Genomic DNA, 16,984 nt, shown 5'->3' on the forward strand with positions numbered 1-16,984 from the left:
ACATTATGAAAACACTTGTTTTTCTAAAATGAATACAACAGCAAACATTTTGAGGACAACTGCAGTGGAAAAGGAAATGGGTTATCTTCTATAGGAAACATAAGATTAACTTTAAGGACATGTACCTGTTTTCCACGGGCCTTACCAAGGAAATGTGGCTAGTGATTTCAAACATGTACTTCAAGTGTTACCTAAATGCATGATAGCTTTTAAAAATGTTCAACCATCAATGATTCAGGAAAGTAAACTGAGGGAGAAAAGACATGTACTTATGTACTTAGAACACTACATTAGGAGATGTAGTTATCTACTCTGCACTTTGGAAATGAAAAGAAACCAATTCTGTCCAGAGTCAATATCAGAAAGAAATATGGCTGCTTCCTACTCTTCTCCACTTGGTGAAATTAATTTTATGATGCTCTCACTGGTAAGTCTCTCATCTGAGTTAGGCAAAATGAATCTAATAGGTTACTTTTGTTTTCAAAATCAACTGTTTAAACAGGTGCTTTTAGAAACTTTCAGAAGTGGAACATTTAACCCTTGAGAAAAACTCCTATTATTATCTCATCTAATGGCAGGTACAAGGATTGTTGGATTAAGGATTATTGCTTTTAATAAGATAACCATCAGAAATAAATATGTAAGCTTAACTCAAAGACTCATTTTCTACCCAATGCTACAATGTTTTATTCTCAAATCAAGTCACATGTTATCTTTAATTCTTTGCCAATTTACCATGGTTTTAAGTATAAGAAGTTGGCCTGTTAACTCAAAATCAAGACAACAGCAATGTCCACATAAGCATGTCTTATTTGGGCATTGAGCAGTAACACTGCTTTCTTGATAGGGCTTAAGGCACTAAATGGTGGTAAAATAAAAGAAAAAAGTATGATGATTAACAACTTCTTTAGAATCCTAAAAAAGGAGATCGTTTAGAAGGACACTAGTAAATCGTTTTCTCAAACAAATAAGGCATCCTGTTGGCAAACACAAATAAAACAAAAGGTCATGTTGAACCTAATACATTCACTGTCTCAGCTAAACTATTTGAAACACTAGCTATCAAACTAAAGAAAGCTACAACAGCATGTATAAAGGTTGGAAAGGCACCAAAGGAGAGTTCTACCACTTGCAGGTCTAAGAGTTAGGTAAGCTGTGTTTAACACTGCATGTAGCCTAATTATAAATTTTATTCTTCCAAACATATAATGTGGTTAATTTTGATTTGACAAATAACTGTATCAAGTACTAGTTTAGTAAGAAATTTATTTTCATGAATTAGAAAAATTACTGCAGTGTCTAACACAACTCCATTTATAAAGCTAAACTAATTCTAGTACTGAATGCATATTGTGGATAACACTGAAGCAAATCTGTATAAACAAAAATGGTTACCGCAAGATAGAATTCACAATAGAAATTCAATATATAACTAAATAAGATTTACTGAAAATAATGGAAAGTGTAGTACAGATACATCAAACTTAATTATAACCACAACATCTTCCTTGTGAAAAATACAACTATCAGTGAAATAAAATGTACAATTGAAAATTTTCCAAAGGAAAAACAGTATAAATGAAAATATTCTTCAAGATAGGGAAAATAGTATGTCATTGTTTTTCTCATTACAATATAATTTGACACAAAAAGCAGTCCTAGAATTGCACCAATTACACATCCAGTTTCCTGAACATGTTAAGAGTAAAAGGAGTTCGTAAAGCAGAATGCAGTTTCTGAATTTCATATTTTAAATTGAGGATATTCTCATATAAAATGTCACATCACACCAGATCTGCTTACATAATGTACAATACTTTCCATTTTGTGGCCAGACATGAATATAAACATATGCTTTCTGTGCCACCTCTCTTTCATTCTGGTGTTTAGTCAGAGTCAGGAAAAAATAATCAAGTTACTTAAGTGTTATCTCTCTAGCCATAAAGAAAAATTATATTTAGTGCATGCTTCATCATTTGTCAAAAAACATTTCTGAAAATAAAATTCAGTTACCCAATGGTTTACAAAATAGAAAAATCATTCATTAGGATAAAAACGTGGTGGGGTTTTAGGTCCATTTCCAAAGGACTGACACCCTGGGCAGCACCACTGTCCTTCAGCAGAGGTCATGATGCCAAGTTCTATGGTCAAAGCAGGTGTGCCCACAGGAGACCACTGCCTGGCATTCAATTATCTGATGCCCTGCACCTGCTTCGACCACCCACCTCTGCCAGTTCATTAGTGCTATAAAGTAGACGGAATTTTTGTGGAAATGTTAGGAACACTTCTGCTGTACATGATTTAGAAGTTCTCCAAATTTTTCAAAAAGGTCTTCCACCCATTTTACATTTTTCATACAAAGTTGAACAATTTCTTCCTGTCCTAAGTCTTCATTTCTTTTCTGCACAGACGAAATCTAAAATAAAGAGAATTGACACATTAGCTTACACTTACCACTTTATTAGTTCTTAGTAAGAGCTTACTGTTTCTAGATCTTAAATGAAAAGGATTTAGGAATCCAAATACAAATACTCATTTAAAAAAAAAATTCCATCCATGGAGAATGATTATGTCACAGAAATTCAGTCTAATCCTACCATTTTTAGTTCCAGGAGGGCAAGGAGTAAGGCTAGAAAAAATGGCTCAAACTTTGCCAATTGCTTCCAGTTATGTTAAAATCTAAGTGACCAATTTGGGGGTGAATTCTACATTTCAGAGCATTATAAAAATAGTCAACATATTGCACGACGATCTTTCCAACACATTCTCATCAAATACATCAAGTATACTCTTGAGCCAACTTAACTCTTAATTAAAAAATTGGCAGTGCTGGTCAGAAAAGATACTACTCTCTACAACCATTAAACCTTTGAGGAAATTGACCTTTATATCCTACCTACAAATTGGTAATATTGTCCTATATAATTCCTGAGCAACTTCAATTATGATTCTTAAAAGTTACAATTAGGGGCGCATGGGTGGCTCAGTCAGTTAAGCCTCCGACTTTGGCTCAGGTCACAATCTCGTGGTCTGTGGGTTCGAGCCCCATATCGGGCTCTGTGCTAACAGCTAGCTCAGAGCCTGGAGCCTGTTTCAGATTCTGTGTCTCCCTCTCTCTCTGCCCTCCCCAGCTCATGCTTTGTCTCTCTCTGTTTCAAAAATAAATAAACATTAGAAAAAAATTTCTTTAAAAATGTTACAATTAAATTTTAACTATCATTTCTTCCTGCGGAGGCACAAAAACCCTTTTCTCTGCAATGAAGTGGACTAAGGCCATTCTAGTGATAAGGAAGACAGCAGGATGTCAAAGCAGTGCCTGAAGTGAATTAAAGCAGGACCATTCTGTATTATGGGAGAAGAAAATGAAATAAAGTACCATTTATTATGGCAATGTAAGCAAACATAATAGCTTAAAAACATTACCACTTACAGCTTCTCTAAGAGGCTCAGATTAATATGAGCACAACACATAACAGATACTCAGAATAACATTTACAGGACAAAAGAGACACATATTTTTCAACCATTCTCTTTAAAACATTAAAAAACCACAATAGGTATGGAATTCTTAAAATTCAGAAAAAATTTTCATCTTTAATAAGTGAAAAAAATTACCTCATCTTTACATATCAGATAAACATGATATTTATAGTGATGGAGTGAATGATACAAAGAATACAGCTGTATTTTCTCTGGATCAACAGCAAACTCCTATAAAAAGAAACAAGTTTATGGGTATATTTATTTCATGGAATATTTGAGTGGCAAATACTTTTTACAATAACACTAGACCAAAAGTCTCAATGGAAATCTTAAAAATAAATGACTAATATGGCTAGATATAGGCTTAAATATGGACAAGAGGCTTAGTCAATTAAGAATTTAAACTGCATTTTAAAATCTTCACTTTTTTTCTGAATATAAACACACCATTTCAAAAAGTTTAAACACAAAATTTTTAAACTGTAAACATGTAAGATGATTTATAAAGTAAAAGAATCTATAATTTCTTACTTCAGAGATAAACAAGATTATCAGCATGGTATATATTCTTCCATATTTTCCCTCTGTGTATATACCATGTATTAATAACTCTAATTCTGTAATGGGAAGGAAATCGTACTACACATATTGTTCTGCAACTCTGTTTTTTTGAACTTGTTTTTTCCTAACTAAAACTTGAGGATCCTTCTATTTATTACATATACCTTCTGCCACTATAAATGGTATGAGGGCAGGGATTTTGACCATTTTTCACTATTACATTCCTAATACTTAGAACTATATTTGGCACACTATAGGCACTAAAAATATTTTATTGAAAGAATGAATGAGACTCTTTTTAGAAAGTACACAGTATTACTAGATGGCTTTTTATCCAGCCTCCCACTGGCAAGGCATAACTGAATTGCTCTTTTTTATGCAGCTGTGAATGTGTTTCTACAGAGTATATTTTTGATATAGAATTGATTACTAAAACTGTTTTCTGAAAAGGCAATAATTTAGACTATGTTTGAAAATGAATGAATTCTAATTTAAATAATTTTATAGATAGGGAATATTGAATCTTATGGAGTATGTGCACACTCACTTATCTGTATGCATTTGTATCTAATGATAAAAAGTATATACAATATAAATAGTGGCATCAGGTGATTCTTTTCCTATTAATCTAATTTAGAAATCTGTGAGCACTAACTACATGCAGATACCGTGCTGAACAATGGAGAAACACAAAGAATAAGACCAAATCCCTGTTCCATGAGCTAGAGCTGATCATTCGTACCTGAGATTTCATATTTACAACAAAATTTAGAAAAATATTTGCTTATTTCAATATTTTAAATAGGAATTATTTTAAGTGGGAAATGTACAATTATATCAATCAATATCTACTTACTTGTGCAGATTTGGTGGTCGTTTTAGAAGTCCTTAGAGTTTTCTTATTATAAGCTTTGCCATTCATTTTGATTTTAGAAATAGCAGTACCCCCAGTTTTTGCTTTAGAGTCTCGGGTAATTATTGTTAGTTCAGGAAAACTTTCCAAAGCAGTCTTTAAAATAAAGCAAAAATAACTGACATCAGAAGCAAACTAAACTACTTTCAGCTATTCAAAATTTATTTTAAAAAATACAGAAAAAATATATACATACACTTATGTTTAGCACACACACAAATATGCAGAGGGTACAGATGGGATGCAGTAAATACATACAATACAGGTATGTATTTAGATATATACATGGGTATTAAACATGGCTACAAATTCTTGGTAGGTCTTCCATCAAGATGTGGAATCTATTTCCTCATCCCTTGAATTTGGGTGAACCTTATGACCTGCTTTATGCCAACAGCACCTGGCACTGTAGGGACTCCTTAATGAGGCAGGGAGTTCTAGTAATGCCTCTCTGTGGCTTCAAAGTAGGGGAAAGAAGGACAAATGTTTCCTCAAAGCTCTATTAACACAACTTGGCCAGCCCCTGCTATAAAGAATTCATCAGATCCCAGGTGAGGATGAGAACAGTAAAATGAGCAGCATCACAATACTTCTTTTGACTTCACTACTGCTCTGCCTTTTTTTTTTTTACTACAGTCGTGTGAAAAGCATCTAAAACAGGTCTTGATGAATTTTTTGGCCATAATGACACAGTAGTTACTACTCACTGACAAGTTAGTGGCAATGTGGCCAAACCAATTCTAGTCCCTGTTTTTTTTTTTTAATGGCTATTTATTTTTAGAGAGAATCCCAAATAGGCTCATGCAATCAGTGCTGAACCTGACATGGGGCTCAATCCCAGGAACCTTCAGATCATGATCTGAGCTGAAATCAAGAGTTTGACACTTAACTGACTGAGCCACCCACGCGTTCCTTTAATCCATTCTTTAAAAGTCACTGGTACATTTATGCTGTTACCTACTGTATGGCAAATCATGAAAAGCCACACACAATAGCTGAATGATATTTATAGCTAAATTTAACTAGTTTAAGTATTGTTTTAAGGTGGTGGAGTCTGTGACTCTTGATCTCAGGGTTGTGAGTTTGACCCCATGTTGGGCACAGAGTTTACTTAAAAAAAAAAAAAAAAAGTTTGTTTTAAAAGATTAAATAACCACTATCATTTACTATTTTGACACTATAAAGGTTCAGATGTCTCCACTATTTTGATTATTCAGAATATAATTACCATTTGACAGGCTACATTGTTTTATAAACAGTTACAACCTTTAGGGCCACTCTCTTCCAAACTCTGTATGAGTTCCCAAATACCTTTTGTGACAAGATGCTAAAGATGATTGGAAGTACGTGGATTTCTGAGGAAAACAGAACATGATTTACTTCAAAGAGCTTAGGATTCCTAAAATTACTAAGATCATCATGGGTAATGGTGTTAATTATTTCTAAAGGATTGACAATATTTTACAATCTGTTTGTATTTTAGTTTTGAAATGCAAAATGCTCTAAATGAATATAATAAAAATTAATAACAAATTTCAAAGTTAGAAATTTTGTTTTTTTCTTTGAAAATAATATGAAAACTAATTTTCAGTTATTCATTATAAACTGTTGCATAAGCTTTAAATATCTACCGTCTATTAAATTCCAAGTGGTGGCTTTAATACAAGTTATTAGAGAACTGGTTTAACATCCTCTTTTTTTAAAAAAAATGTGTTATTCATTTTTGACAGAGAGAGAGACAGATAGTGTGAGTGGGGAGGGGCAGAGAAAGAAGAAGACAAAAGTCCAAAGCAGGTTCCAGGCTCTGAGCTGTCAGTACAGAGCCCAATATGGGGCTTGAACCTACGAACTGTGAAATCATGACCTGAGCTGAAGCTGGGCACTTAACTGACTGAGCCACCCAGGCACCCTTTTTTTTTTTTTTCAGTTTATTTTTGAGAGAGAGAGAGAAAGAACATGCAGGGGAGGGGCAGATAGAGAGGGACACACAGAATTCAAAGCAGGCTCCAGGCTCTAAGCTGTCAGTGCAGGGCCTGACATTGGGCTCGAACCCATGAATTATGAGATTATGACCTAAGGCAAAGTCGGCTGCTTAATCGACTGAGCCACCCAGATGCCCCAGAACTGGTTTAACATTTCTAAATGGCTAGCCAAGGGGCGCCTAGCTGGTTCAGTTTGTAAAGCGGGTGACTCTTGATCTCCAGGTGAAAGTCTGAGTCCCATCTTGTAGGTATACAGATTACTTAAAAAAAAAGGGGGGGGGGGTTTAGCTCAAACTGCTCATTTTTAAGATGTACTAAATTTTTAGAAAACACACATCTAAAAGCATTTCCTTCTCTGCAGAAAATATGGTATTTTCCAAATTTCAATTGATAAATTGATAACAGTAGTTTAGCAGAAAATACCGAACTGGTCTGTAGACCAAATTCTTAGTACTGGGCTTCTTACTACCTTTTAACTTTTTTTTCCTCTGTAAGTGCATGTCTGTGAAGAATACAAGACTATTAGTAGTTTGGTATCATTTAACTTTAGATTTTTTAAAAAGTAAACTCTGCACCCAATGTGGGGCTAGATCTCATGACCCTGGGGATCACATGCTCTGTTGACTGAGCCAGCCAGGCAACTCTGGTGTTGTTTAACTTTGAACTCAACCTCAGAGCCTTAATTTTTACCTAGTAAAATGAAGTCAGTTTTCACTTTTATGTGGAGTCTGGATAAAACAGGAATGTGTAAAAACTATATAAATTACTCAAACAAGCCGAAAACTTACACCCACATAAAAACTTTCACACAAAAGTTTATGTACTAGTTTTACTGATGACTGCCAGGATTAGGAAGCAATCAATATGTCCTTCAGTAGATGAACAGATAAACTGTGGTACATTCAGATAATGGAATATTATTTAGTGGTAAAAGAAATGAAATGTCGAGCTACAAAAAGAGATGACAGAAAAAATTCTTTTTTTAAAACAAGTTATTTTGCAGATCCTTACTTTTAAAATATTTTTTCATTGTTTATTTATTTTGAGAGAGTGTGTGTATGCATGTGTGTGGAAGCAGGAAACGGGGGGAGGTGGGGGGGAGAAAGAGAGAGAGAGAGAGAGAAAGAGAATGAATGAACCCTAGGCAGGTTCCACACTGTCAGTGCAGAGACTGTTGTGGGGCTCAATCCCACAAACTGTGAGACTATGACCTGAGCCAAAATCAAGAACTGGATGCTTAACTGACCCAAGCCACTCAGATACCCCTTTAGTTTTTAAGTAAGCTCTATAACCAATGTGGGACTTGAACTCATGACCCCTAGATCAAGAGCTGCATGCTCTACTGACTGAGCTAGTCAGGTGCGTCAAAATCTTAAATTCTTATTGGTAAGTGAAAGAGGCCAACCTGAAAAGACCACATACGGTATAGTTTTCAACTATAGGACATTCTGGAAAAGGTAAAACTACAGAGAGAATAAAGAGTAAAAAGATCAGCGGTTGCAAGAGGTTAAGTGGGGAAGGAAAGATGAATATAGCAAAGAAGATTTTCAAGGCAGTGAAAAGTACTCTGTATGGCACTTTAATAGTAAATAACATGTCATTATACTTTCTCCAAACTGACAGAATATACATTACCAAGAGTAACCCATGCAAACTGTGGACTTCAGGTTATAAGGATATGTCAATGTAGGTTCACCAATTGTGACAAATGTACCACTTTGGTGGGAGATGTTGATATGGGGGAGGTTGTTCATGTGGAGTAGATGGGAACTCTGTACTTTGTTCAATTTTGCTGTGAACCTAAAACTGCTATAAAAATCAAGTCTAGGGGTGCCTGAGTTGCTCAGCTAGTTGAGCATCCATCCACCTTTGGCTTAGGCTATGATCTCCTAGTTTGTGGGTTCAAGTCCAATGCAGACTCTGATAGTGTTGTTATCTGATAGCTGATAGCACAGTCTACTTCAGATTCTGTCTCCCTCTTTCTCTGCCCCTCCTTCCCTCTCAAAATTAAACATTAAAGAAAAATAAAAGAGAAAGTATAAAAACCAAGAGCTATACAAATGTTTAAAAAAATTTTTTCCCGAAGGAGATATGATCAAAAGATTCTAAATGTTATATGTTATACTTTAAATAAGAAAAGTTGAGGGGTGCCTGAGTGGCTCAGTCAATTAAGCATCTGACTTTGGCTCAAGTCATGATCTCACGGTTTGTGACATCGAGCCCTGCGTTGGGCTCTGTGCTGACAATTCGGAGCCTGGAGCCCACTTTGGCTTCTATGTCTCTCTCTCTCTCCCACTCCCCCACTTGTGTATGTACGCATGGTCTCTCTCTCAAAAATAAACAATTAAAAAATTTAAAGAGAAGAGCTGGAAAATTCTGACTAGTAAATAGCTTCTGTGATAAATTTTCTGTGTTTTAGATTTGCTTATCATTGTTCTATATTGCTGATAACACCAAGACCAACTTAGAGTTAAACTATATATATATCTACCATTAGGTTAAGTTGAACTTTTCCTCAGATACTGAGTAAATCAGGCAAGTAAAGGAAATTTTGATAACTGTGCTAAGAAAAGGCCAATTCTAATTATAGGTGAAATGTGAAAATTCTGAAAAGGTTTAAAAGAAAAACCTTTCTGATAATTTAAAGAAAGTACTTTTGAAAATATTTGGAAATTATTATATAGAAGAAATTCTAGATAAATATAAAAGCCTAAAAAATGAATTTAAGCAGAAAAGAGCAAATGATTAACACCAAGAATCTGCTTAATAAAATAAAGAGATAAGCTAAACAGACTCATCATGAATAAAAATCAAATTTTCATTGGGTGGAAAATTTTATAAAACTCAGAGTGACTTTGGGGCGCCTGGGTGGCTTAGTCGGTTAAGCGTCCGACTTTCCGACTTTCGCTTAGGTCATGATCTCGCGGTTTGTGGGTTCGAGCCCCGCGTCGGGCTCTGTGCTGACTGCCAGCTCGGAGCCTGGAGCCTGTTTCAGTCTGTGACTCCCTCTCTCTCTGTCCCTCCCCTGCTCACGCTGTCTCTCTCTCTCCTAGAAATAAATAAAACATTAAAATAAATAAATAAATAAATAAAACTCAGAGTGACTTTAAAAAAAATTTTTTTTAGGGGCGCCTGGGTGGCTTAGTCGGTTAAGCATCCGACTTTCGCTTAGGTCATGATNACACAAAAAAAACATTAAAAAAAATTTTTTTTAATGTCTTTTATTTTGACAGAGACAGAGAGCAAGTGGGGGAGGGGCAGAGAGAGAGAGAGAGAGAGAGACAGAGAGACAGAGAGACAGAATCCGAAGCAGGCTCCAGGCTCTGAGCTGTCAGCACAGAGCCTGACATGGGGCTGGAACTCACAGACTGTGAGATCATGACCTGAGCTGAAGTCGGATGCTTTAACCGACTGAGCCACCCAGGCTCCCCCAGAGTGACTTTCATAAATTTCCTGCCTATTTTACTTTAGACTAGGATTGCCAGTGAGTTTGCTAATAAATCATCTGAAGAAAATACCTTGAATGGCTGATCCAAATGAAGATTCAAAAGAAGTCTCTTTCGGTTATCATTCAGCATGCTATCTATTTTTTTCATATGAGGCAAAAGTAGCTCATCTAAAACAAGATAAAAATTTATTGTAACAATAAATAAACTATCAACATAAAAACTTGTTAGAAATCCAGCTTTACCTCAAAGTTGAGATATTAAATTCACTGGTGTATGTAAATGTTACTTTAAACATTTTGGACATGCAGCCTTCTGAACAAAAGGTAACTTGAAAAAATAGGTTTGCAATAGCCACGTGAGAAAAAAGCAGCACAGTATGAAGGCAGGATCAGAAGTCCTGGGTTGTAGCCCTGTCTCTGCCACTAGAATTGACTGACGACAGCTAACATGACCAGTAAGCAAACTGCCTAGATTCTTCAGATCTCATTTATCATCTGAACAATAAATAATATTACAAAATATAGATTTATCTGACATTATAAAATTCTATAAAATACCAAACATGATAACCTTAATTTAACTGTAGTTTGGGCCAAAGAAAAAGTAGGGGAAGAAAAATGATCAAAATCCATTTTCAAAACCATAAAAGTCAAAATAGTTATTTCAGAAAAGGAGAGAGTAAAAGTATGATAAAGATTTCTAACCAAAACTTTTTCTTTTTCACCTCTCTAAAACTTTAAGATCCTTTTTAAAAAAGTACTTTCATCAGACTATTAATTACTTTTGGTGCTGTAGTAAATATTTTAGGTAACTAATTTCTCAAATTATCAGCATAATAATATATTTTATAATACGATCTTTAGCGACCATTCTGAAAGAATATATATCATCTTCAGAATCTGCTACTAATTTCATAGATGAATAAGAGGATTCTCTATATTTGGAATACAAACACAAGCACGGTGACCCACAGAAGAACACTTCCTCTAATGGAAGAAAAGGTCCTTAGTGAGGAATGCATTCTGAGGTCACTCACCTTAGATACACACCTTCATAGTTTTCTTTTATCTTTCTAGTAGTGATTAAATCTGTTCAAAAACTGTAAGAATTTACATTTCACAAAATAAAGTTTTAAACATTCATGGATTTTTAAAAATGCTCCATTAAAAAAAATATATAATCATTAAAGTTTTCCCCCCTTAGACAATGGAGAAAAATCAGAAAACAATGATAAGCAGTAGAAAAAAAACCAACTAAAATACAACTACCCAGGAATGACCATTACTAAGAGATGTATATTGTGTAATGCAAGGAGTTTTGATTGAGAGAAAAAACATTTAATGGCAAAAGCACTGACATGGGGAATTAACTATTGGGTTTTAACTGTGGTTATTCAACAATTAAGTTGTTCTATAACTATGAAATACATTTAATTTTTTTGAACCTTAGTCTACAAAATAAATGTTTTAGACGAGGTAATCTCTAATGTCTCTTCCAGCACTACATGACTCTAGGAAGGTGATGGAAACTGGCTCATTAACAACCCTTTAATTCCCTCTTTTAGTTGTCCGTGGTGAAAGCTACAGTAAATATTAGTGAGCAACATTAAATATATAAATCACCAATTAATTTCAGATATTAATTTCCTCTCCATTTTACTGTAAGAAAAAGTTACTTAAGAAAGAATATAAAGGAATAATATTAATGAATATAACCCAATGCATACATTATTTTACTACTAATTGATTAGAACATAATTATTTGGTGATGTATCTTCTATGAGACACAAATCTATGATTTTAATATTTATACCAGTATTATCCAATTCATCTTGCCAATGACTAGAAAGCAGAAAGTACTGACATCTAGACCTTGTGTGTAACATAGACAGTGAAAAGTTATGACGATGACAAAGATTTAGAATTGAAAGAAACTAGTGGGTAGTTACATAATTTTCCTATGAGTAGAAATCAATAAAAATACATTCAACATAAGAAATGCTTCAATATAAATTTGTTCAAATATTGACAATTCATAAAAAGATAGGACTACTTTATAGCATCAGTATCATGGATAGATATGTGAACTGACAGTGTATAGATATCGATTACAAAACCTATATATTAAACACACAACTAACAGATAAGAATGAAGAAGATCCATGAAGTACTACCAAGAAAGTACTATTAGCAGACTGTACCATTGCTCTTCTCTAAGGCTTGCATTGTGTCAGGGTCCAAAGCAATGCTAACAAGCAATTCCATGTAGCTCTTAAAGGTTTCCTTCATCGCTCTTGTGTTCAAAAAACGAGTGACAAAGGGAGCTGGAGGATCAAATTCTGAGAGAGTGAAAAGATGAAATATTAAATATCCTTCCTGATAAATCTAAAAACACTTTCATTTGTAAAAAGAGCTGATAAGCAGATAAAAGGTTGTAGATAAAATTTCTTCAAATTCAACTTTCTCCCCTTCAGCTTTTAAAAACACCCAGGTTAAGGTGCCTCCTTAGTGCAGGAGGCAGCACATCAGTCTCATAAAAACACCCAGGTTAGAGATTCTCAAAGCTGGTTTGCACATCACAATCACTAGAGCTCATAAAACAAAACAAAACAAAACAAAACAAAACAAAACAAATCAGCTTGCTGGACTTATTAAAACAGTATCTTTCGGTGGGGGTGGGTGGGTAGGTGGTAGCAGTCGTGATATTATGCTTCTAAAGGTTCCCAGGTGACTCTACAGCCTCATACCAGCCCAGTACTGGTAAACATCAGCCCCACAGGAATCTGTTTTTCTGCCCTGGCCCCACTACAGACATCTGCTGCCAGGCGGTGCTACTCCAGAACTGATGGTTTCTCGAGATTAAGGAAATTACACAACACATCTAATATAGGAGTTAATATAGAGTCATCTATTTTTAAATTCTACACTTAAATTACTGTAAAATTCTGGTCTAGAGCCAAGGCATATATAATTTTTTTTTAATATAAAACAGCCCATACATAGGGAAAACTTAACTCAAATTCAATGTCAAGAACTTCAAAATTGGAAATGTCTCAATTTTAACCTTTTGGATTCAAATACATAACTTGTTTAAAAAAAAAAAAAAGAACCACAGGCCCAAAATGATGTCACTTAGGGTAAGGCCGCACATCATTAAACCAAGACTTAATAATACCTAACCTAACTGTAGTTTCAACCCCCAGAAATGTAACCTTTATCCAGTCAACATGGGAATTTCCTGGTCAGTAAATTTAAGAAATTTACTGATAGACCCCTTTTGTTATACTTAGGAGGGTGACCTTGCTTAAAACAATGGATTTTTGCTAATAATTTCCTTTCTTCCACTCCCTCTCTACCTTTAAAACCTTTCTTTTTTGGGGCGCCTGAGAGGCTCAGTCAGTTAAGCATCTGACTTCGATTCAGGTCATGATCTCGCGGTTCATGAGTTCGAGCCCCACGCAGGGATCTATGCTGGCAGCTCACAGCTGGGAGCCTGCTTCAGATTCTGTGTTTCCCTCTCTCTCTGCCTTTCCCCTGTTCACAGTCTGTCTTCTCTCAAAAATAAATAAACATTAAAAAAAAATTTTTTAAAGAACATTCTGGCTGGTTCAGTCAGTACAGCATGTGACTCTTGATGTTGGGTCCTGAGTTCAAGCTCCATGTTAGGTAGAGATTAATTAGAAAGACAATGAAAAAAAATAGTCCTTCATGAAGCAGTAAAAACAATTAATTATATTAAATCTTTATTCTTGAGTAAATGTCTTAATATTCTGTGTGATAACTTAGAGGTACAAATAAAGCACTTCTGTTATAAAATACGATTGTTATCTCCAGGAAGAACATCCATGCAATTGTTTGACTAACAAAATGAACTAGACACTTTTCTCCCCTTGGGACAACCATTTTCATTTGAAAGAGTGATTGAAAGACACACTATGCCTATTCAGACTGGGTATCTGGCAGACATTCTCTCAAAAATTAATGAAGTAAACCTGTCATTCAAGGAAAACAATTAACGGCATTTACTAACAATGATGATAAAATTTGAGGTTTCATTTTTTTTTAAGATTTTATTTTTCAGTAATCTCTATACCCACCGTGGGGCTCAAATTCACAACTCTGAGATTGAGTTGCATGCTCCATGACTGAGCCAGCCAAGAACCCCCAAAATTTGAGGTTTCAAATGAAAATTAGAATTCTGGAAAATGTGTATCTACCACTGTGTGCTTGACAATATTACAATACTTAAGGAGATCAATGATGAGATCACTGGTAATATTCGTGTTACACTGTAAAAACTTAGGACCTAAATATAAGAGCTAAAATCATGAAGCTCTTAGGGGCATCTGGGTGCCTCAGTCAGTTGAGTGTCTGATTTCAGTTCAGGCCATGATCTCATTCATGGAGCCCGGCATTGGGTTCTCTGCTGTCAGCACAAAGCCCGCTTCAGATCCTCTGTCTCCCTCTCTCTCTGCCCCTACCCCACTCACATGCACTCTTTCTCTTTCAAAAATAAACCTTAGGGGCGCCTGGGTGGCTCAGTTGGTTAAGTTTCCGACTTTGGCTCAAGTTGTGATCACGTGGCTTCTAAGTTGGCTTGTGAGTTCAAGCCATGTTGGGCTTTGTGCTGACAGCTCAGAGCCTGGAGCTTGCTTCAGATTCTGTGTCTCCCTTTCTCATGGTTTGTCTCTCTCAAAAAAATAAACATGAGGGGCGTCTGGGTGGTTCAGTTGGTTGGGTGTCCAACCTTGGCTCAGGTCATAATCTCTCTTTTCGTGGGTTCGAGCCCTGCATCGGGTTCTGTGCTGACAGCTCAGAGCCTGGAACCTGTTTCAGATTCTGTATCTCCCTCTCTCTCTGCCTCTCCCTTGCTCGCACTCTGGCTCTGTCTCAGAAATAAATGTTAAAAAAAAATTAAAAAAAATAAAATCATGAAATTCTTAGAAGAAAATATAGAAGAAAATTTTCATGACCTTGTATTTGGCAATGGATTCTAAATATAATAACAAAAGTCTAAGCAATAAAAGAAAAATTAGAGAAATTTGGCTTCATTAGAACTTCAAACTTTTTTTTTGAGAGACAGAGCATACAGGAGAGAGAGAGAATCTTAAACAGGCTCTAATGCTGAGCGTGGAGCCCAATGCAGGGCTGGATCCCACAACCCTGGGATCGTGACCCAAACTAAAATCAAGAGTTGGATGCTCAACTGACTGAGCCACCCAGGTGTCCCAGAATTTCAAACTTTTGTGCATCAATGGACATTATCAATAGAATAGGATATTTAAAAATCATATATCTGATAAGGGTTTAATATCTAGAATATATCAAGAACTCCAACAACTCAAGAACAAAAGAAATGACCTAATTAAAAACTAGGCCAAAGATCAGAACAGACATTTCAAAGAAATTAAGGAAATGGCCAGTAAGCACTTGAAGATACTCAACATCATTAGTTGTTAGGAAATTACAAATCAAAACTTCAGTGCATACGACTTTACACCTACGAGGATGGCTACAAAACAAAACAAAGCAATCCACCAAAAACAAAACAAAAAACCCCACAAATGTTGGTGAGGATGTGAAGGAATTGGAACCCCATGCATTGCTGGCAGTAAAGTAAAATGGTGTAACCATTGCGGTATTTTAAAGGTTTTATGGTTCCTCAAAAAGCTAAACATATAATGGATAAACTTACAATGGAATAATACTCAGCCATAAAAAGCAATTAAGTTCAAAAACATGCTGTAACATGGATGAACCTTGAAAACATTGTAAGTGAAATAAGACAGATACACTTATATGAGATATTTAGAGTTGACAAATTCATGGAAACAGAAACTAGATTAGAGATTACCAGCAACTGGGGGAAAGTGAGAATGGTAAATTATTGCTTAATGGTTACAAAGTTTCTATTTGGTGTGATGAAAATGCCTTGAAAATAGGTAGTTTTGATAGTTGCACAATAGTGTGAATGTAATCAATGCTACTGAATTGTACACTTAAAAATGGCTATAATGGCAAATATTATCTTACATATATTTTACCATAATTTTTTTTAAATGTGGAAAAAAATGAAATGGAATATGTACCTCAATGAACTAACAGATATTTTCATTCGAAGAATGGATAATGTTACAAAATCATTCATGGATTAAAGATACATTCAAGGGGTAAGGGAAACCATAGATTTTAATGTAATAAGCATGAGGAATTGAAACTACTACTTGTAAAGTTTATAAAACACTTTTGAGTATCAAATAAAAAAAATATCCATAATTATCTGAAAAGATAATTATAATATTCTTCCCTTTCCCAACTACAAATCTATCTAAGACTGGGTTTTCTTTTTATACATTAGCCAAAATATTATATGTAGAAGCAAACATGAAAATGCTACCCTTCCTATTTTTTTAGGAAAATACAGTTGTTAAAAATGTTAATGAGTGGGGCGCCCGGGTGGCTTAGTCGGTTAAGCGTCCGACTTCCGCTTAGGTCATGATCTCGCGGTTCGTGGGTTCGAGCCCCGCGTCGGGCTCTGTGCTGACTGCCAGCTCAGAGCCTGGAGCCTGTTTCAGAGTCTGTGACTCCCTCTCTCTC

At 35.2% G+C, this 16,984-nt stretch overlaps 1 protein-coding gene across 1 annotated transcript in view; it reads right to left on the reverse strand.

The window, feature by feature from the left end:
* Positions 1 to 1,427: 1,427 nt before the first annotated feature.
* QSER1 (glutamine and serine rich 1) overlaps positions 1,428 to 16,984 on the reverse strand; it is a 79,534-nt gene continuing 63,977 nt past the window's right edge. The window contains exons 9-13 of the mRNA XM_077772806.1: positions 12,589 to 12,726; positions 10,458 to 10,555; positions 4,901 to 5,053; positions 3,616 to 3,711; positions 1,428 to 2,416 (exon numbers count right to left, since the gene is read on the reverse strand). Coding sequence (XP_077628932.1) covers positions 2,276 to 2,416; positions 3,616 to 3,711; positions 4,901 to 5,053; positions 10,458 to 10,555; positions 12,589 to 12,726 — 626 coding nt within the window. The 3' untranslated portion in view covers positions 1,428 to 2,275. The remainder of the gene's footprint in view (positions 2,417 to 3,615; positions 3,712 to 4,900; positions 5,054 to 10,457; positions 10,556 to 12,588; positions 12,727 to 16,984) is intronic.

The sequence above is a fragment of the Crocuta crocuta genome, unplaced genomic scaffold (assembly GCF_008692635.1).
Source record: "Crocuta crocuta isolate KB4526 unplaced genomic scaffold, BGI_CrCroc_1.0 scaffold382, whole genome shotgun sequence".
Taxonomy (NCBI): domain Eukaryota; kingdom Metazoa; phylum Chordata; class Mammalia; order Carnivora; family Hyaenidae; genus Crocuta; species Crocuta crocuta.